The sequence below is a fragment of the Rousettus aegyptiacus genome, unplaced genomic scaffold (genome assembly GCF_014176215.1).
Source record: "Rousettus aegyptiacus isolate mRouAeg1 unplaced genomic scaffold, mRouAeg1.p scaffold_m13_p_6, whole genome shotgun sequence".
Classification (NCBI taxonomy): domain Eukaryota; kingdom Metazoa; phylum Chordata; class Mammalia; order Chiroptera; family Pteropodidae; genus Rousettus; species Rousettus aegyptiacus.
In genome coordinates this window covers 42,085,722-42,101,969 of record NW_023416309.1, presented here as the reverse complement: position 1 = coordinate 42,101,969, position 16,248 = coordinate 42,085,722, and the positions used below count along the sequence as shown (strand labels likewise).

Here is a 16,248-nt window from a genome sequence, read left to right as displayed (position 1 = left end):
TAATGCCATAGGATCTGGTTATTAGCAACCCACTTATGACCACTCTCAACAACTGCAAAGTTTGAGGTGAAAGCTAAACTGCAAAGAGTTAAGAGACTAGTAAAAGGGACTTCTCACTCTCACTATTTACCCTTCCTTACCTTTTGAATTCTGAATCACAATATTCAAGAATTTAACAATAAATAAAACCTAAATTAAAAAGCCACACTATCAACTGACTTGGTCATTTTATTTCTTCTAGAAACCTTTAGCACATAGTAGGTGCTAAATACATATTTCCTTAATTGATTGATTGGATAAATGGAAAAAAGGAATGGTTGAAATGTATAGCAGGCAGGAAGCCCAACAGAAAATAAAAGTTTAAGTTTGAGAATGAGTAAAAGGAGAGGATAGTACAGTGATAATAAAAACATAATTGAAATGGTTGACCAATTGGACCAGGCTAGCAAGGAGTCAACTGCAAATAAGGAAGATGGCTGGCTAGCTAAAGGAAGGGAAGCCATTCCTATTTTACTAGATTATCAATTTACATAGCATACCAAGGCCTTGCAATCTGGCTCCAGTCAACCCATCTAGACCAACCTGTCATCATGTCCTTCTTTCTCTCGTAATGCTCCAATGATGGGGAGCTACTTATGATTCCTGTATATATGATCTTCACTCGTTATCTTCTCTACACTCAAATTGCCCCATATTACCCCAATCTGTCTGTCTGCTTAGCAAACTCTGACTCATCCTTCTCGCCTCACTTGGTTTATAAGGCAACTCCTCTCTGAAGCATCCCTGATTTCCCCAGGCAAATCTGAGCACTATTCCTTCTTTGCTCATACACTGACCTCTTCTCCCTGTACCTTGTACTTAGCTCCTTCAGAGCAATAGGATCAGTAGATTCTATTACTTGTTACTAGATTCTGAACCTTTGGGAGACAGGGATATGTATTAGGTAAAAAGCCAACAGCAGGGAGGATGGGTGGATGGATGAATGGGTGGATGGATGAATGCAAACATATTTTAATTAAAACTTTTTAAATTACCTTTTTCCTAGGTCTTAATTTCTCTCTCCATTCCTTTAATTCCTGGCTGTGTTCCTCATCTAATTCCTTTAGTTTCTGAGTCTCATGCTCAACCAACAGGTGGCATTTTTCATTCTGAAAATAAAGTTTGGATTTTTAAAATTTCAGATCAACTAAGCAATTTTTCACAAATACAATTATCTTCCAAAATAATAAATTATTCATCAAACACTAAGCTATTACTGAAGTTCAAATTCTTCTCTAAAAACCAAGGGCCAAGAATAATGAAATGAGTCATAGCTTCATTTCTGCAAGTTTAGAAGCTGGATCTGTTACCATATGAATTAAACTTAGAATTAGTTTGATCCTACTTTTCCTTTCTAAGATATTCTCATAAAACTGACACTTCAGAGGGCAGCTTGTATGTATTTTACCCATACCTGGTTATCAGAATGTGGGATTCAGAACTTTTCCACTATAGTAAATTAAACAAACATGTAGCATATCCACAAGTGTACACACGACTCTGAAATTTTAAACATTTTAGGCTATACTAGATGGGCTACATATTCCAGGTAAGGCCCAAAATAGTCTTCTCTAAAGTAACCTTTAAATTTCTTAGGAGAAAAATTCTCATATGTTTAGTTTTTCACTTTTTTCAAAAATGTAGAAGAAAGTGAACTGTTTCCCTAAATGAAATTTCAAATTCAGAATCTGATAAAAAGACTGCCTACATCATTTTGAAAATTTTGTTCATCTCCTTTGCAAAATATACTAAAAAATAATGCTTTGGAAAGACTAAAATTCTTAGGTTATAATTTAGCTTCATGTTATATTAATCAGTTACATAAAATCAAAAGAAGTGCCTATGATACTAAACTGATCTTCATTTGGGTCTACAGAGGAAACAATCCTAGCAGTTTTATGAGTAAAATGCAGTTTACTTTGATTAGCTATTCTTTCCTCAAAACCTATACTGTCCGTCCACCACCGGCAATGTTTTCATGCTTCCATAGCTCACCTGCAGTTGATGCAGCTCTCGGACATTGGCTTCACACTGCAACTGCAGATCCCGCATTTGATTTTCATGTTTTTGATGTTGAGCCATTCTCTCATTTTTCTGCCTCTTTTCTTCTTGAGTAGCAAACTACAATAAGAAAAACAAAAGACAAATATGGTTAACAATGTAATTTCTGCATCTTCTAAAGGTATAATTAAAAAATTCAGCAAAACTTATAAGTGTAACAAATTGAGGATGCAAATAATAATATACTGTCACTCAAAGCTGGAGTCTACATCATGGCTTTGGTGGGGAGTGGGAATCTTCTGATTAAAACCTTGCTCTTCCTTATTTGCATAATGACCTCAGTTCACTTGTATGGTAGAAGTATACAGAGGCCATTATGTTTTGACTTAAAAAGCTGTCCAAGTCATCTTATTCCCAGAGCTGGTATCAGGACCAGCACAGCCCAGGATCTGGTGTGGGGCCTGGGAGGGAGAGCTCTGCTCTCTGGGGCCACAACTATAGGAAGACTAGGTTGGTATATGCTATATATTTAGCCCCGGCCCACAGAGCCAAAGTGAATATGGACAACCCAAGGTGTCTCTAAATGTTTACAATACAACATGTGGCACTTCTAAAGGTCATTCAAATTTTTTTAACCTAAAATATAAGAAAGTAATTTGTTTATTTACCTGTTTAATTTTTTCACGGTCCTGATCTGGTGTGGCTGTTGAGTTAATTCTCAAACTTTTCTTAAACATAGCCATTCGAGTCTTAGCTTCACTGCGCTGAATCTTAGGCAGTCTAGCTCTTTCTTGAGTCTGTCTGTTTTTCAATTCTTCAATAAGTCGTTGATTGTAACGCTGCATTTGTTCTGTTTCCTAAGAAAGTTTTAAATACAATCCAGTGATGTAGATATAATATAATATATAAGGCAAAAAATAAATTGTAAGAAAAACAAAGCTATTAGTAATAAAAGTTTCATACTAAAACCCTCTTTTACTACGTATAAGGAGTCTACATTTTTAAGATACCTGAATTATAAATGGAGCCACGATAGCTACCTTTGAGAGATGAGATGAAGATTATCAGAGGCCATTAAGCATTGTAATTCATTACCTTCGTTGGAATTTGTAGAAGAGAAGTTTGCAATCATAATCAACATATAATTAATTACTCTCAACTTCATCAAAGAAATTTTAGGGTAAAATAAATCTGAAATTCATTTTCTAAAATATAAGCTTCAAAAAATCCTCACTTCACAAACTTTAAAATGAACAAAAAAGTGAATAAATTTTCCTTTCATTAACCTTTTCATGACGCTTAAGTAGCTGATGTCTTTGCATGAAATACTGATCTTTAAGTTGCTGTTTGAGCAGCTGATGTTTTTCTTGTAAGTGTCGTTCTTCAAGCTCCCAAATTGCAGCTTCTCGAACTAGAAGAAAGCAATTTTCAAAAGTCACTTTTATCTTTTTACTAATGTACTTTGGCTGCATTTTAATATTTACATAAAAATGTTCTTAGATAGACTACTTACACACATGCTGACATTCTGAAATATCACCAATGGAAAGATAATATCTTTTACTACTTTCCATTCTGTTCTAATGTCCTGTGAACAGAGAATGCTCTATCCTCAACATCAAAATTCCATTTAATCATCTTAATGAGAAATAAATAAAAAATCTAAGCTATTTTTTAGGAGAAATAAGTGCTTAAAATCTCATTCTATCATGTAGCCACTAAGTATACCGAAAATTGTAAAGCATAATGAATATATAAAATTATTCAGGTATATTTCTAGCATCATCTGGACAAAAAGATGTTTTAAGGACTATATGTTTATGTTTACTTCTGTCAAAAAGGAATTCTATATCTTGCAGTATTTGTTAATTTTATAAATTTGTTCCTTTTGTTTACCTCAACTTTATCTTTCCCTCTACCATTCTAGCAAAGAAAGCATTCAAATAATTTTCAAGGTACATCTCAGCAATGTTTTTGAGATACCATTTTACACATACACATATGCTACATAATTTTATATACCTCTCATGAGCTGTTGTTTATTATTCAGACACTCTCTTTCAATATTGGCTAACTCTGCCTTCTGCTGTTGGATGATCTTTTTCAGAGAGCCATCTAATTCTTGTTGTTGCTTCTGAACAAACTCTTGTTCCTATTAGACATAGTTAACCATCAGTTAATAATTATTTACTGAGAAAAACACACATTTATCAATATAACTGCATATATTAATGGTTTACAAGATTTCTAAACCAAGTTTCTAAAGTTAGTGTAATTAAAAAATACTAAAATTATATAGTATATATATAAATGTATTGGTTCAAGTCCAGAAAAGAAGAACTAGAATACATATTATTCTTAACTCACTATTAAGAATAATACAAACAAAAGTAGTTTATAATCCACCCATAATTAAAATGCCCTGTTATGCCGGCATCTTTGGGAAAATAGTAAATTTACAGTTTCATTCCACTACACTGTGGCTAAAACAAGAACAAGAAATGCCTTTTAGAAAGAAAGGCAATAAAGAGTAAACAAATAAAACAGATATCAGAATTGTAAATTCTCTATTTTTCTAAGCAATAATGAGTTAGAAAGAAATACCGTGGCTATACTAACAGAGAAAGATAGTTTCTGTATCAACAGCTGGGCCTAAAAAGAACAGTTTGAGGACTTATTAAGAAATATTGCATTGCTAGTAAAATGTGAACAAGAAATAGGAAAGTGAGCTACATTTTATAAATCTAAAAACAAAATTCCTTATAGAGATTTCTTAACAACACTTTTGAGATTTACTCACTCATTTAACAAACCTTTACTAAGTGCATACTATTTTCCTAAATGCAAAATTTATTCTTTAAAAATATCCTTCGATCACTGTGTAAGAAAGGAAAGGTTAAAGTGACTTATGGTTTTTATGCTAGATCATACATTTATAGAAAGAACAATACCCAAATTCAAAAAATGTAAACTTTGCCAGAAAATGTTTAGATCTCCATCCCTCTCTTGTAGTTACAGCAGTTTGCGATTAGCTCAAGGGATATTCTAATCAATGAGTGTCGATTCAGAAATTTAGGGGTGGAGCACTACTTTGCCTATAATCCCTCCTCTTGCACATCTAAAAGAAGATAAAACCCCAAGGTCCTTATTGGAACTATTTTTGAGGTCTTAGACAAAGTCCGATGGGATCTAAATCCCTACCACCTGGCCTTTAATGCACAAAGTGTAAGTCTAGCAGTGTTCCTCAAGATGCTTGCCTTACCACTCACTGTGCCTTCGGAGGTGAGGATTGGATCTTACCATTCATGACACACTGTTAATTTGGAGTCACAAATGCTGCTGTCTTATCTGTATCTTAATTTGTATTGTAGCATAAATACAAATATATAGCAGCAGAAAAACTAATGAATTGCTCTATAAAATACAACTGCCAACTTAACTATAGTCACCTATATCACTTTATCACAGTAAAAAAAATAAAAATAAAAATAAATGAATATTTAAACTCGACTACATAGAATAAGGTCTTTTGAGTTTTAAAGAGATGTAAAATCTCTATCTCTACCTTTTAAATGGTTATAACAAAGGAAGTAAGTTGTTCAAGCTTCTCTTTTTCCTACAGTAATTACCATTAGTAATAAAAATTAAATTTTCTCGAATTTTGTTATAAAATTTCTATGTGAAAACTTGTTAAATAAACTTAATATAACCTATCAAAGTGTTTTCAACATTTTTATTATTGGTTTGCATACAGGACTTTTAAAAAACATCTATGTGGATACAACAAACAATGGGTCCAAAATTAACTAGCAGAAATATATTACTTTTAGAGTCAAAGAAATCAAGTACAACAGTATAAGATGGGGTGAATAAATATTTATGTGAAAATTAAAAAGCTAAAATAAGGCAGAGCCACTAAAAAGTGAATATAATTTCTTATCAATGAAATTTTGGGTCATATTACTATAATATATTTACTTAAGAGTTCAAAGAAAACTTTCATTAAACACTCAGTAAATGCTGGGCACTATAATAGTTACAGGGTTACTAAATTTAATAATAAAAAAAAACAGTATTGCCTTTAAAGAGCTTCCACTATATTATTTCCAAACTGGTTTTCAGTTCACATAAATAGTGGGCCCCTTCCCTTAGTACTGGAATTTCGAAAATTCAAAAGTAAACCAAGGAAAACTCAAAAGCTGAAAACAAAGGTTCTAGAAACCATGCTACACAATGAATGACTGAAAGAACTACATGCCCATAAGCAGCTAGTAATAAATGAGGGGAAAAGAAGAGCTAAGACTGTTACATGGAAGCCGGCGACACTAGCATTGTGCTGCGTCAGAAGGTACAATAAGGATCGACAGGTAAGAGTCAAGGTAGGCAACGTATGGAAGTGTTTCCTGACGATCAGAGTTAGCCAAGGTATCAGCTGCCTTATAGAGCTATGGACTTGAATAATTAAGCTGAGTCGGGATGATTACATAGTCAAAGATACTGCACAAATAATTTTTATATTAAAGCTAAAAAATTATCTGAAAGGTGCATTACACAGTAATTAATATATTTTATAACATCAAAAGATATAAAATTTTAACATTATTGAGGTTTCATTAAATTTTCTAACTTCATAATCCAAGTATAATACATTCACAATGGAATTTTTACTTAGAAATTACTCTAAGGATCTAAAAGAAAAGTGATCTTACATTCCGAAAAGAGTATACAAATTACATTCATCCTATTAAAAAACAACAGATGAATCTGGTCACTAGGAATAACAAATAATTTTTAAATGGACACATAAACTTAAAATGAGTGCCCTTTAAATGGACAAGTTTGAATTTTAATAAGGAATTTTATCATATTAATCAGATCACTATGAACATTAAAAATACACAAGGGTTCAAAAATATACAGGGTTGTAGAAAACTATTAGAGTGATGATATATCGGGCTGTTTTTACAGAATTTGATCATTTTAACTCAAAAGCTAAAAATGGCAATGATTAGAAAAATGATTGTGATTCATAATTTCTCCCTCTTGTTAAAAAAATTAATGTTTTGCTTACTCTTTTAGAAAACTATAGGGTCCAACAGCTGCCAATAATAAAAAAATAAGTCTAATTTCAAGAGAGGGAAAAGGAGGGGCTGAAATCAATCTGTATTCTATCTACTTTAGTTGCATATATCAAGCGTCACAAACAAAAATTAGAGTGTTAAATAAGCTAATCACTTCCCTATAGAAACTGAGAAAGAATACAGCCTGGAATTCCAGACTTAATTTAAAACTACAGCAAAGAGAATAGCGACTCACTATTCATTATGGACAATTTGAATAGTGAAAACGAGAGTTAAATGTAACTAAAATCACCACTTTTAATATGCCTTTTCTGACCATATCCATAATTCAAACGTCTAACAAACATATGCAATCAAAATGCCACTTCACACAAAGATAAAAATCGAATCACAGCATTCAATTTCTCACATGTGCAAAGCTCATAAAATACTACTGGGAATATCTTTCTTGAAAAAAATGGAAATCTCAAATTAAAATTTGTGGTGGGGTAGACAGAAAAAGAACACTATATTAGAAGTGTTCTAGTTCCAGCTCTACCATTAATCTCTTTTATAACTTAGGCAGACCACTTGGACTTCTGTGCCTCGATTTCTTCATCTGTAAAATGAGTACACTCCACCCCTGTGTTAGGGTGGTGCTAATTAGAATCAAATGTGAAAACTCTTTGAAGAAAACTATACTATAAAGTTCATGTCAGGTTATTAGTTATTGTCATTACTGACATTATCATCTATCATCTATCAATCTTCTAAGATTTTAACGAATGATTTTAACGAATGAAGCTAACAATGAAAAGGCACATGTGAGCCAAAGAAAAAGCAAGTAAAACAGGAAAAGGCATCCTCCTACAGGCACGCGGGACTTACATCCTGTATTTGGGCGTTGAAGACTGCACAAGATGACAACTGAAAAGACTGAATCATGACCTGAGCAACACCCTGTGGATAAGAATACAATGTACCTCCCAGGTGAGAATATAATCGAGTGACTTTTTGTAAATGGAAAGAATAATTATACAAATGCTGAGTTTCCTGAAACCTGGAACAAGTCATTTAACACAGGGCCTCTTTCTCATCTATAAAATGAAAGATTTGAACTAGATCAATGGTTTCCAAACTCTAGTTTGCTGGTGTGATTTTTTTAAACCAGTCAAACCCTCTTTTAAAAACTCACCAAAAAATACATAAAATTTATAAAATGAAGTGGTGCTGCTTGAGCTGAAGAGGAAGCAGGGCCCAGAGACCCACAGTCCATGCTTTTGGGAGGATTCTCAAGGTGCTTCTTCCAAACTCAAATCCTGGAAGCAGTTTGAAAACCACTAGATAATCGAATACATTCCAGCTCCATGACTATATGGTTGTTATTTATAAATTATCAAAAAAAAGTTTAAAATAGACTCTGTAAAGTTATCAAGTTTTAGCACCTTCATTAAATGCAGTAGCTAAAGAGAAATACTTCTGAAATATGTTAGACTTCTAAATTCTTCATTAAATTTACAGAAAGAAATTAATTTTTTGCTTTCAGCATTAGTTGTAAAATACAGGCTAGTCCACAAAATTATAAGAAAAAACACCAACAAAGTTTTATTAAAGCACACAATCACTTAATGAATACAACACTAAAGTCTCCATTTTGACTCTGGAGTCTGATATATTACCTTTTGCAATTTAAAAAGTCTATATTCCTTTACAAGACAAAACTATATTATTATCTGGCTTGAAATCTAAGTTATCCAAAAATAGATGTGCGACCAGCAAGGACTTCCTCTTCACCTAGTAACAAGACACGGTGAACAACAACCATTGGGTTAGGCTGATGAGAGTTTAGATTTGGCACAGAAAGGGTAGCTTAAATATGGGAGGCAGCATGGGATGATGGGTTCAGTATATGAAATGTGGAGCCAGACTTGCCTAGATAAGAATTCTGGTTCTACCACTAACCAGATATGTGACCTTGGAAAAGTCACTCAACCTTTCCATGCTTTAGTTCCTTCACTTGTAGGATGGAGGTAACAAGAGTAACCTCATACGATGGGAGGTTAAATGAGTTTATACAGGTAAAGCATTCAGAACAGTACTTGACACATAATAAATGCTGGGCTTGTTATTTAGCCAAGACAAAATTTTTCCTGGTTCACAGCAAAAACTAAATTTATTCAAATAGGCTAGTTTTATTAAAATTTTGAATTCTGAGATATTTTTCTTATTTCTCATAGTGTTAAAATAGTCTCTCCTTTAAAATGATGGTGACAAGTAAATGGCAATTTAAAAATATCCTTACTAGGCAAAAACAAAGAAAGAAAAATGAGTGGCAATCCATTTGTCATGGTCCTCAATAGCTTTTGTTGTTACTATTTTTCATGGGTCTATAAAATTCAAAAGTCTAGGAACTACTTTTTAAACCACATAAAATCACATTAAAAAGATAATTTAAAGCAACAGTTAATATATAATCCATGTCTCTTCTTCCTTTCCTTGACTTATGTAACTACAAATTGAGCTCATTCCTCTTTGCCTCCAGGCTGAGTACAAACTTAATTAAAGATGATTCCTAGTATAAAAGACCTCGTAGTCATGTAGAATAATTCTAGAAGAATATGTTGAAAAGACTAATTTATCTAGTTTTATAAAGATCTTAATTGGCTTAGCCTTATCATAACCTGAATCAAGTATATATAGGTAAAAAAAAATAGCCTATTTTTTAAATTACTAAATTCTGAATCAAAAAGAAAAACATACTTAATATTTAAAATCTGGCTTTAAGTTGTTTATGTTGTTGAGTTTAACAGTAATAAATGTTTGATTGACCATTTAACATTACCTTTACCATTTTTCTTTTAACTTTGAACTTTATAGAAACAACGGCCTTTTAATAGGCATTCTTTTCATACTCAACCTCTGTATTTTTCTATCCTAAAAGCCTTATTAAACCTTGACATTACTATATAAAATATAAGCTTCTATCATGATTAAAATAAGAATACAGTGGATTATATATTAACACACTTCTTTATTTCATCTGGAGTCAGCTTTCCAAACATTCCACTTAATTTTATATTAGCAACTTAAATGTCACCATTAGTGTGAATTTAGTACCACATAAAGAATGCTCTGGGAACCTTTGTATGAGAAGTCGACATCATCTAATAAATATAATTAGAATTTATCCTTTCAACCATGGTTTATTGAGCTGTGAGAATGCTTTCTGTTTTTAGTAGCATTAAGCTGCTGCTGTTACCTGAGCATGCTGGCTTTGTGCAAGCTCCTCTTTCCTGCGTTTCATGAGCTCTTTTCTCAGCTCTTTGGGTGCTTTCTCCACTTCATTTATAACCTACAGTGTATAAGCATGCAGGAAGTGGGGAAATAATACTTTCTCCATAGCAAGCATTTGTGTGAGCAGACAAGCTAAAAGTCAAATATTAAAGCCGTTAGATAGTTTAACATGCATTAGTATAGGGGTTAGTTTGGTGAAAAAGAATGAAAGGACAGAATATGCTAAATCTCAGTGCAGAAAGGGACATTACACCATGTAGAGGTTAATTAGTTGCTTGATTATCCCTAACGTATCATTCTCTTAAAAATCCACAGACAATCAGTAAAGGATTACTTGCAGCAATGATCCTGAACTAAAGGTGACAAACTCAACTGACCTTGAAAGATCATAAAATTATAAACATGTTTATTGACACTGTCTGAAATTCTGGACATATAAGAAAGCTAATGCCATTTATAAAATGAAAAATTTCATAATTGGCTTCATAAAAACCAAAGAAATAATTTTAAATAAAATCCACTTAATGAGACCAAAAGAAAAAGGGAAAATAAGTCTTAGAATACACAAAGAAAAAATAAATGGACACTGGATTTTCTTTTTTCATAAAACACACCATTTTATACACGGTGTGAGAAAAATGAACATATCTGATGATTTTGTGTTGGATTAGGATAACATGCTCCTTTGTTGACAGTTTAAGCCAAACTTAATTGTCAACTTTAAAAGCAGTAATATAAGCACTCACAAAATGATTTTAATGTACTGATTATAAGATAAAGTATATTATAAAATGAAATACTTTAGAGCTCCTTCTTTTAATCATTTCAAAATTCCAGATATGTATTCCACCTAAAAACAAACCTATAATCCAACTATGAAAAACAATCATGTATTTACAAGTAGAAGCACCAAAAGCAACCAGATTCCAAATCACCACATGCTACTGATGGTCCGTGAAAGAGACTGATTTTAATTTAACAGTGTATTTAGAATTTCCCATCAGTAATTCCTCATGAAACCAAATCACCATTAGAAGAAAGAAACTCCCCAAATGCAAGAAGTTCAGTGACAGGAAAAAAATACATAATATAGTTATTTAAAATACGTATATCTCTAACAGGTTCACTGGCTAAAACTTTCCTATCCCCAAACACTAACAATAATTACAGACTTTTATATATTTAGGATTAAATATTTACCTATAAAATTACTTTTATTTAATCTCATATTGAAAAACAACCACTCAATGACAACTACCCATGATTTCAAGAAAATTAACAAGTTGCATCAGTAAAAGTTATACACCATGATATAGAGCAATTCTTTATAAAATATAATAAAGTCATGAAACAGTAATTTGTGAAATAGTAGCTACATCAAATAAAATTATGTATTACTTCATTCAACTTTACCTAAAGAACTCATAGAACACACTACATTTATTAATGTTGATTCTATCCTTTTCAAAAGAGATTCTCAAGTTCAGCAATATGATGTTCAATTTTCTGCATAATTTGAATGTTCAAGTCAATGAATCTGGGTATTTGAGACATGCAACAAAAGTAAAACTGCATTCACTAATTTGGCTGAAATACTTTGGTTCCAATCTAATAGATATGGTCATAATTATTTCCCCTGCTGTCTTTTGTCATTATAAAAAAGTACAGTTTCTTCCTAAAGGTATATAATAAATGGCAAAATTATCTCTGAAAACTGCCTATACGTATGCTCTCTTAGTTTTATTTTAGGGAGAAAAAAACACACACAATATGTAAATCTCAATCAAGGACACTCTTTCATACCACAAACAGATTTTATAACAATATGGAATAATTTCAGGAAAATGAAAAAATTCATTCTACTCAAATAACGTTACAGATATTTTCTACTCGTGATTCTTCAAAGTATCTCGCAATCTAATGAACATAATTATAGATATTATTTCAAATTTCAGGTTACTCAGCTTTTGTTTTGGCATATGTCCAAGAAAGGCAATCAAGCTAATCAAGAAAAAAATTTTCAATATGAATTAAATATTACAAATAGTATGATGAATTATTACTGCCATCTGCAAACGGAACATAGTAAGTTTTCTTTAAAAAATATTTCTATCTACAGCCATGCCACCCTGAATGTGCCCTATCTCGTCTGATCTCGGAAGCTAGGCAGGGTCGGGCCTGGTCAGTACTTGGGATGGGAGACTACCTAGGAAGACCAGGTGCTGAAGGCATTTTAAAAAAATAAAATAAAATTTCTGTCATAGGCAGAAATGATAGTCCAAAAGGAAAATGAAGACGGTTCAACATTTAGCTGGACATTTTTAAGGGCAGTTTGTGAACTTGAACAAGCCATTTCAACATCTTCTACTTCAGTTTTCTTGGCAGTAAAATGGGATAACACCTGACCTCACTACTACTGCCCTACATGACTGTTGGGGTGGGGGGTAGAATGAGTGCTATTTAACTATCAGGTATTATTCCTAATTCCTTAGACAGCCTTACATGTACAATAAAAAAAAATAGCTTTAGTAATTAAAAAATACCTACCTCCTTCTTTCGGTTCTTCAACATACTCTGAAATTTGGACAACTCTTTCTCTTGTTCTCCTTTAATGCGTTTGGCTTCATCTCGTAAGCGATTTGTGTGTTCTTGTTCTAGACGTTCAATAGTCTGTTTCTGTTGTTTTTCTAGATTCTCGATTTCTTGGTCATACTGTCGCTTTTTGCTCTGTAAAACAATGTTGCTCAAGATTGTTTAACTTTTCTGTCAGTCATATCAACCCATTATTATGAAGATGTTTACTAAAAGTACATAACCAGAACAAGTCAAATGCACTAAAATATGAAATTTTTCAAAAAAGATAAGCATTGTTTATCTTCTAATGTGGATAATAAATACAGTTGACCTTTGAACAACACGGTTTGAACTTATATATGGACTTTTTTCAATAAATATACATTTGGCTCTCTGTATCCCCAGGGTTTGCATCCACAGATTCAACCAACTACAAATTAAAAACACTATTTTTGATCCACAGCTGGGAATCCATGGATGCAGAATGTCTATTATTTTAATAATGTACCAATGTCATTTTCAAATTTATTATTCCTTCATTAAGATTCTTAAAATAAACATCCTTTCATTTAAATGAATCGTTTAGAATTATAAATTTACTCATTCAACAAAAAATTGCTGCTTATATAAAACTTTAGTAACATTGCAATTTTGGATATAAGCAGAGTTAGATATTTGTAAAGGGTGTTTTCTTTAAAAAAGTTAAAAACCAAAACATACTGAAAAATATTTTGTGGGAAAAGAAATCGTTTTTATAAGGTTCTGGAAAATAGAATATAAGTATCATAAAAATACTCAACAAGAACAGAAAGTTATTTTCTTAGGAATTTTCAGTTGATCCAAATGTAATCAACAATATCACGTTTCACATAAAACAATCCTTACCAATTATAAGAACAGCAAAAGATCTATATTCAAAGCACAAATACTATAACATTTCAAATGATCTTCTTTCTAACCTACATTAAGCTGGATGGATGTTCAAAATAAGTTATTAAAATGTTATATCACACAACTAATTCCTTTTCCAACATTGGACACAAGGTAAAAATCAAGACTCAGTGACATTACCCTTGACTAGTCAGCATTAATTTCTCTAGCAGCTGTGAATAGGGTTGTGGAAGCGTAACTGTAGGAGCCAGAGAAGTTAAGTGGGTTTTGGAAAAGCCCACAAGAAGTTCTAATACTTAGCAAGGTTTAAATACAACTCTAGACTATCTTAAAATCTTGGAATTCTAAAATCAGGGGGGTCAAATTGTAATGATGAAAAATTATCCAGCAATAGGAGCAACTAAGAACTTTGTGAACCCATCTACTAGCTTCATGATTCCAAATTTTCATGACAGATTTTAACCAAAGAAAAACACTATAAGTCAGTGACAGGAAGATCAAGATGAAAGATCTTTTTGGGTAAGAAGCCAAAAAAAATGCATCCAGAACACTGAAGAGATAAAGACCAGAAATACATTACAGAGTCAGAAAATTCTAGTAATCAGAGAACAAGTTCTAAACGCCAGCAGTTGGTTCTTTCTTAAAGCACTTAGCTCCCCCTAGTAACTTTTAAACACACTAAACTTGACAATTATGGTCTAAAACTGGTACAATTATGGTCAAAATGGTACAAAAATCTAAGATTTTACCATCATTTCTTGCTCAAAGCGCCGGAAAATTTGTTCTCGTTGCTGTTGCAGTTTGCTATTGAGCTGTTGTTGGGCTCTTTGCTCTTCTTTTTGAAGAAATCTTAATTCCCGAAGTTCCTGACGTCTGATAAAATTTAACGGCAATGATAGAGGAAGATAGCAAAAATTACACCTCTGAAGCAATGCTTTAAAAAAACTTTAAAAATAGTTTCTTTCTAATGAAAAAGTAACAAAATAATCCAAAATTAGCCAAGACTTTCCTCATTTCTCTATTCTTTAGACTTACTCATTTTAATTATGTTGTTTCTCTACTCACCTAAGAAACCTCAATTCTTCAGTTTTGGAATCACTATCCGTAACTATCTTTGATGTTGTTACACTCACTTCTACACCATCAACAACAAATTTGCGTGTTTTCTTCAATGTTTTCTTTTGTCTTCTTGTTTCCTGAATGAGGTTTTATTTTAGTTAGCTTTATATGGGTAATATTAGAGATAGAAAACATTTTCTTCTTAAAAATAAAAAACTGAACAGCCATGAAGACTACACATGTAAAGAAAATATAAATCAATATAAGACCCACCTGTGAAACCAGTTGTATCTTAAATCTCATCTTTCATGTGACTTTATAGATGAAATCAAAATTTTTTCAAGTGATAATTATGCATTTTGGTGATGTACATGTATAATTTTTATGCTATCACATCATAATCAGGCACAGTGATAATGAGCAATTCACATTAAGAATTATAGGCAATAATTAGTATACTAATTAGTATAACTTTTACACGTTAACCATTTTTTTTTTTCATATTTTCACCTTGTAGTTTCTCAGATATCTCTGCTTTTCAGTTTTAGAACCACTGACAAAACACTTAAAAATGAATTTCTGGGGCTCATTCCTTAAGGAATCTAAATCAATAAGGCTGAGGGTGGCTGGGAATTTGTATTTTGAAAAGGCTCCCGAAGAAATGTTTAACTACCAGGACTGGGACTCAAATCCATTTCATCAACCATAATAATATCAACAGCCCTCCTCCACCTCAGGGCCAGAGACGAATGTGTGATTTTAGAGTTACTAGACAGAAAGCACCTCTACTGTACCTCAAAAGCACCAGATTTGCCTGCTAGCTATTGCCTACAATTCTTTATTAAGACCAAATTCTTCGTTTCTTGACTGACATTCAAATGCTTTTTAAATCCAAATAGAAATAATAGAAGCATAACATACAAACATATCTGGTAAACATATAAGTATTCAGAGTAGATAATTACTTGGTTTTGATATGAGGAAAAAGGTTAGAAAGCAAAGAAAGAAAAAGTGGAATGTAAAAATACTAAATTCAAAATGTATTAAAAATTTAAAGTTTATCTTTGGCACTCTTCTGTCATTGTTCTGCAACCCTTTATTGGTATATTCTCCAGGTTCCCATTATCCTCATGCTCCTTTCCCTAAGCTCTAGACCATGGCACCCTATCCAGGCTTCCTCCAAAACCTAAAATTGGCATACCCCCCAAATGGATCTACCTCCCCATAACTGCCAAACTTTCCATTTCTTAAGTTCCTACTAACGTATCCATAATAAATATCAACTTCCCACAGAATTATCTGTATTTTTAAAAGAGGCTATTAAGTCAGT

At 32.3% G+C, this 16,248-nt stretch overlaps 1 protein-coding gene and 1 pseudogene across 2 annotated transcripts in view; one reads left to right on the top strand and one right to left on the bottom strand.

Annotated features, from left to right (window-relative positions):
* The window catches only part of SLK (STE20 like kinase), a 46,605-nt gene that overhangs the window by 5,673 nt on the left and 24,684 nt on the right, over positions 1-16,248 (bottom strand). The window contains exons 10-18 of one of the 2 annotated variants that reach the window (XM_016154460.2): positions 14,925-15,055; positions 14,609-14,732; positions 12,942-13,121; positions 10,360-10,452; positions 4,063-4,192; positions 3,327-3,451; positions 2,709-2,897; positions 2,035-2,160; positions 1,035-1,148 (exon numbers count right to left, since the gene is read on the bottom strand). In XM_016154460.2, coding sequence (XP_016009946.2) covers positions 1,035-1,148; positions 2,035-2,160; positions 2,709-2,897; positions 3,327-3,451; positions 4,063-4,192; positions 10,360-10,452; positions 12,942-13,121; positions 14,609-14,732; positions 14,925-15,055 — 1,212 coding nt within the window. The remainder of the gene's footprint in view (positions 1-1,034; positions 1,149-2,034; positions 2,161-2,708; positions 2,898-3,326; positions 3,452-4,062; positions 4,193-10,359; positions 10,453-12,941; positions 13,122-14,608; positions 14,733-14,924; positions 15,056-16,248) is intronic. The other variant, XM_016154461.2, reaches the window with a different exon arrangement.
* On the top strand, positions 12,506-12,625 carry LOC118604083 (annotated as a pseudogene).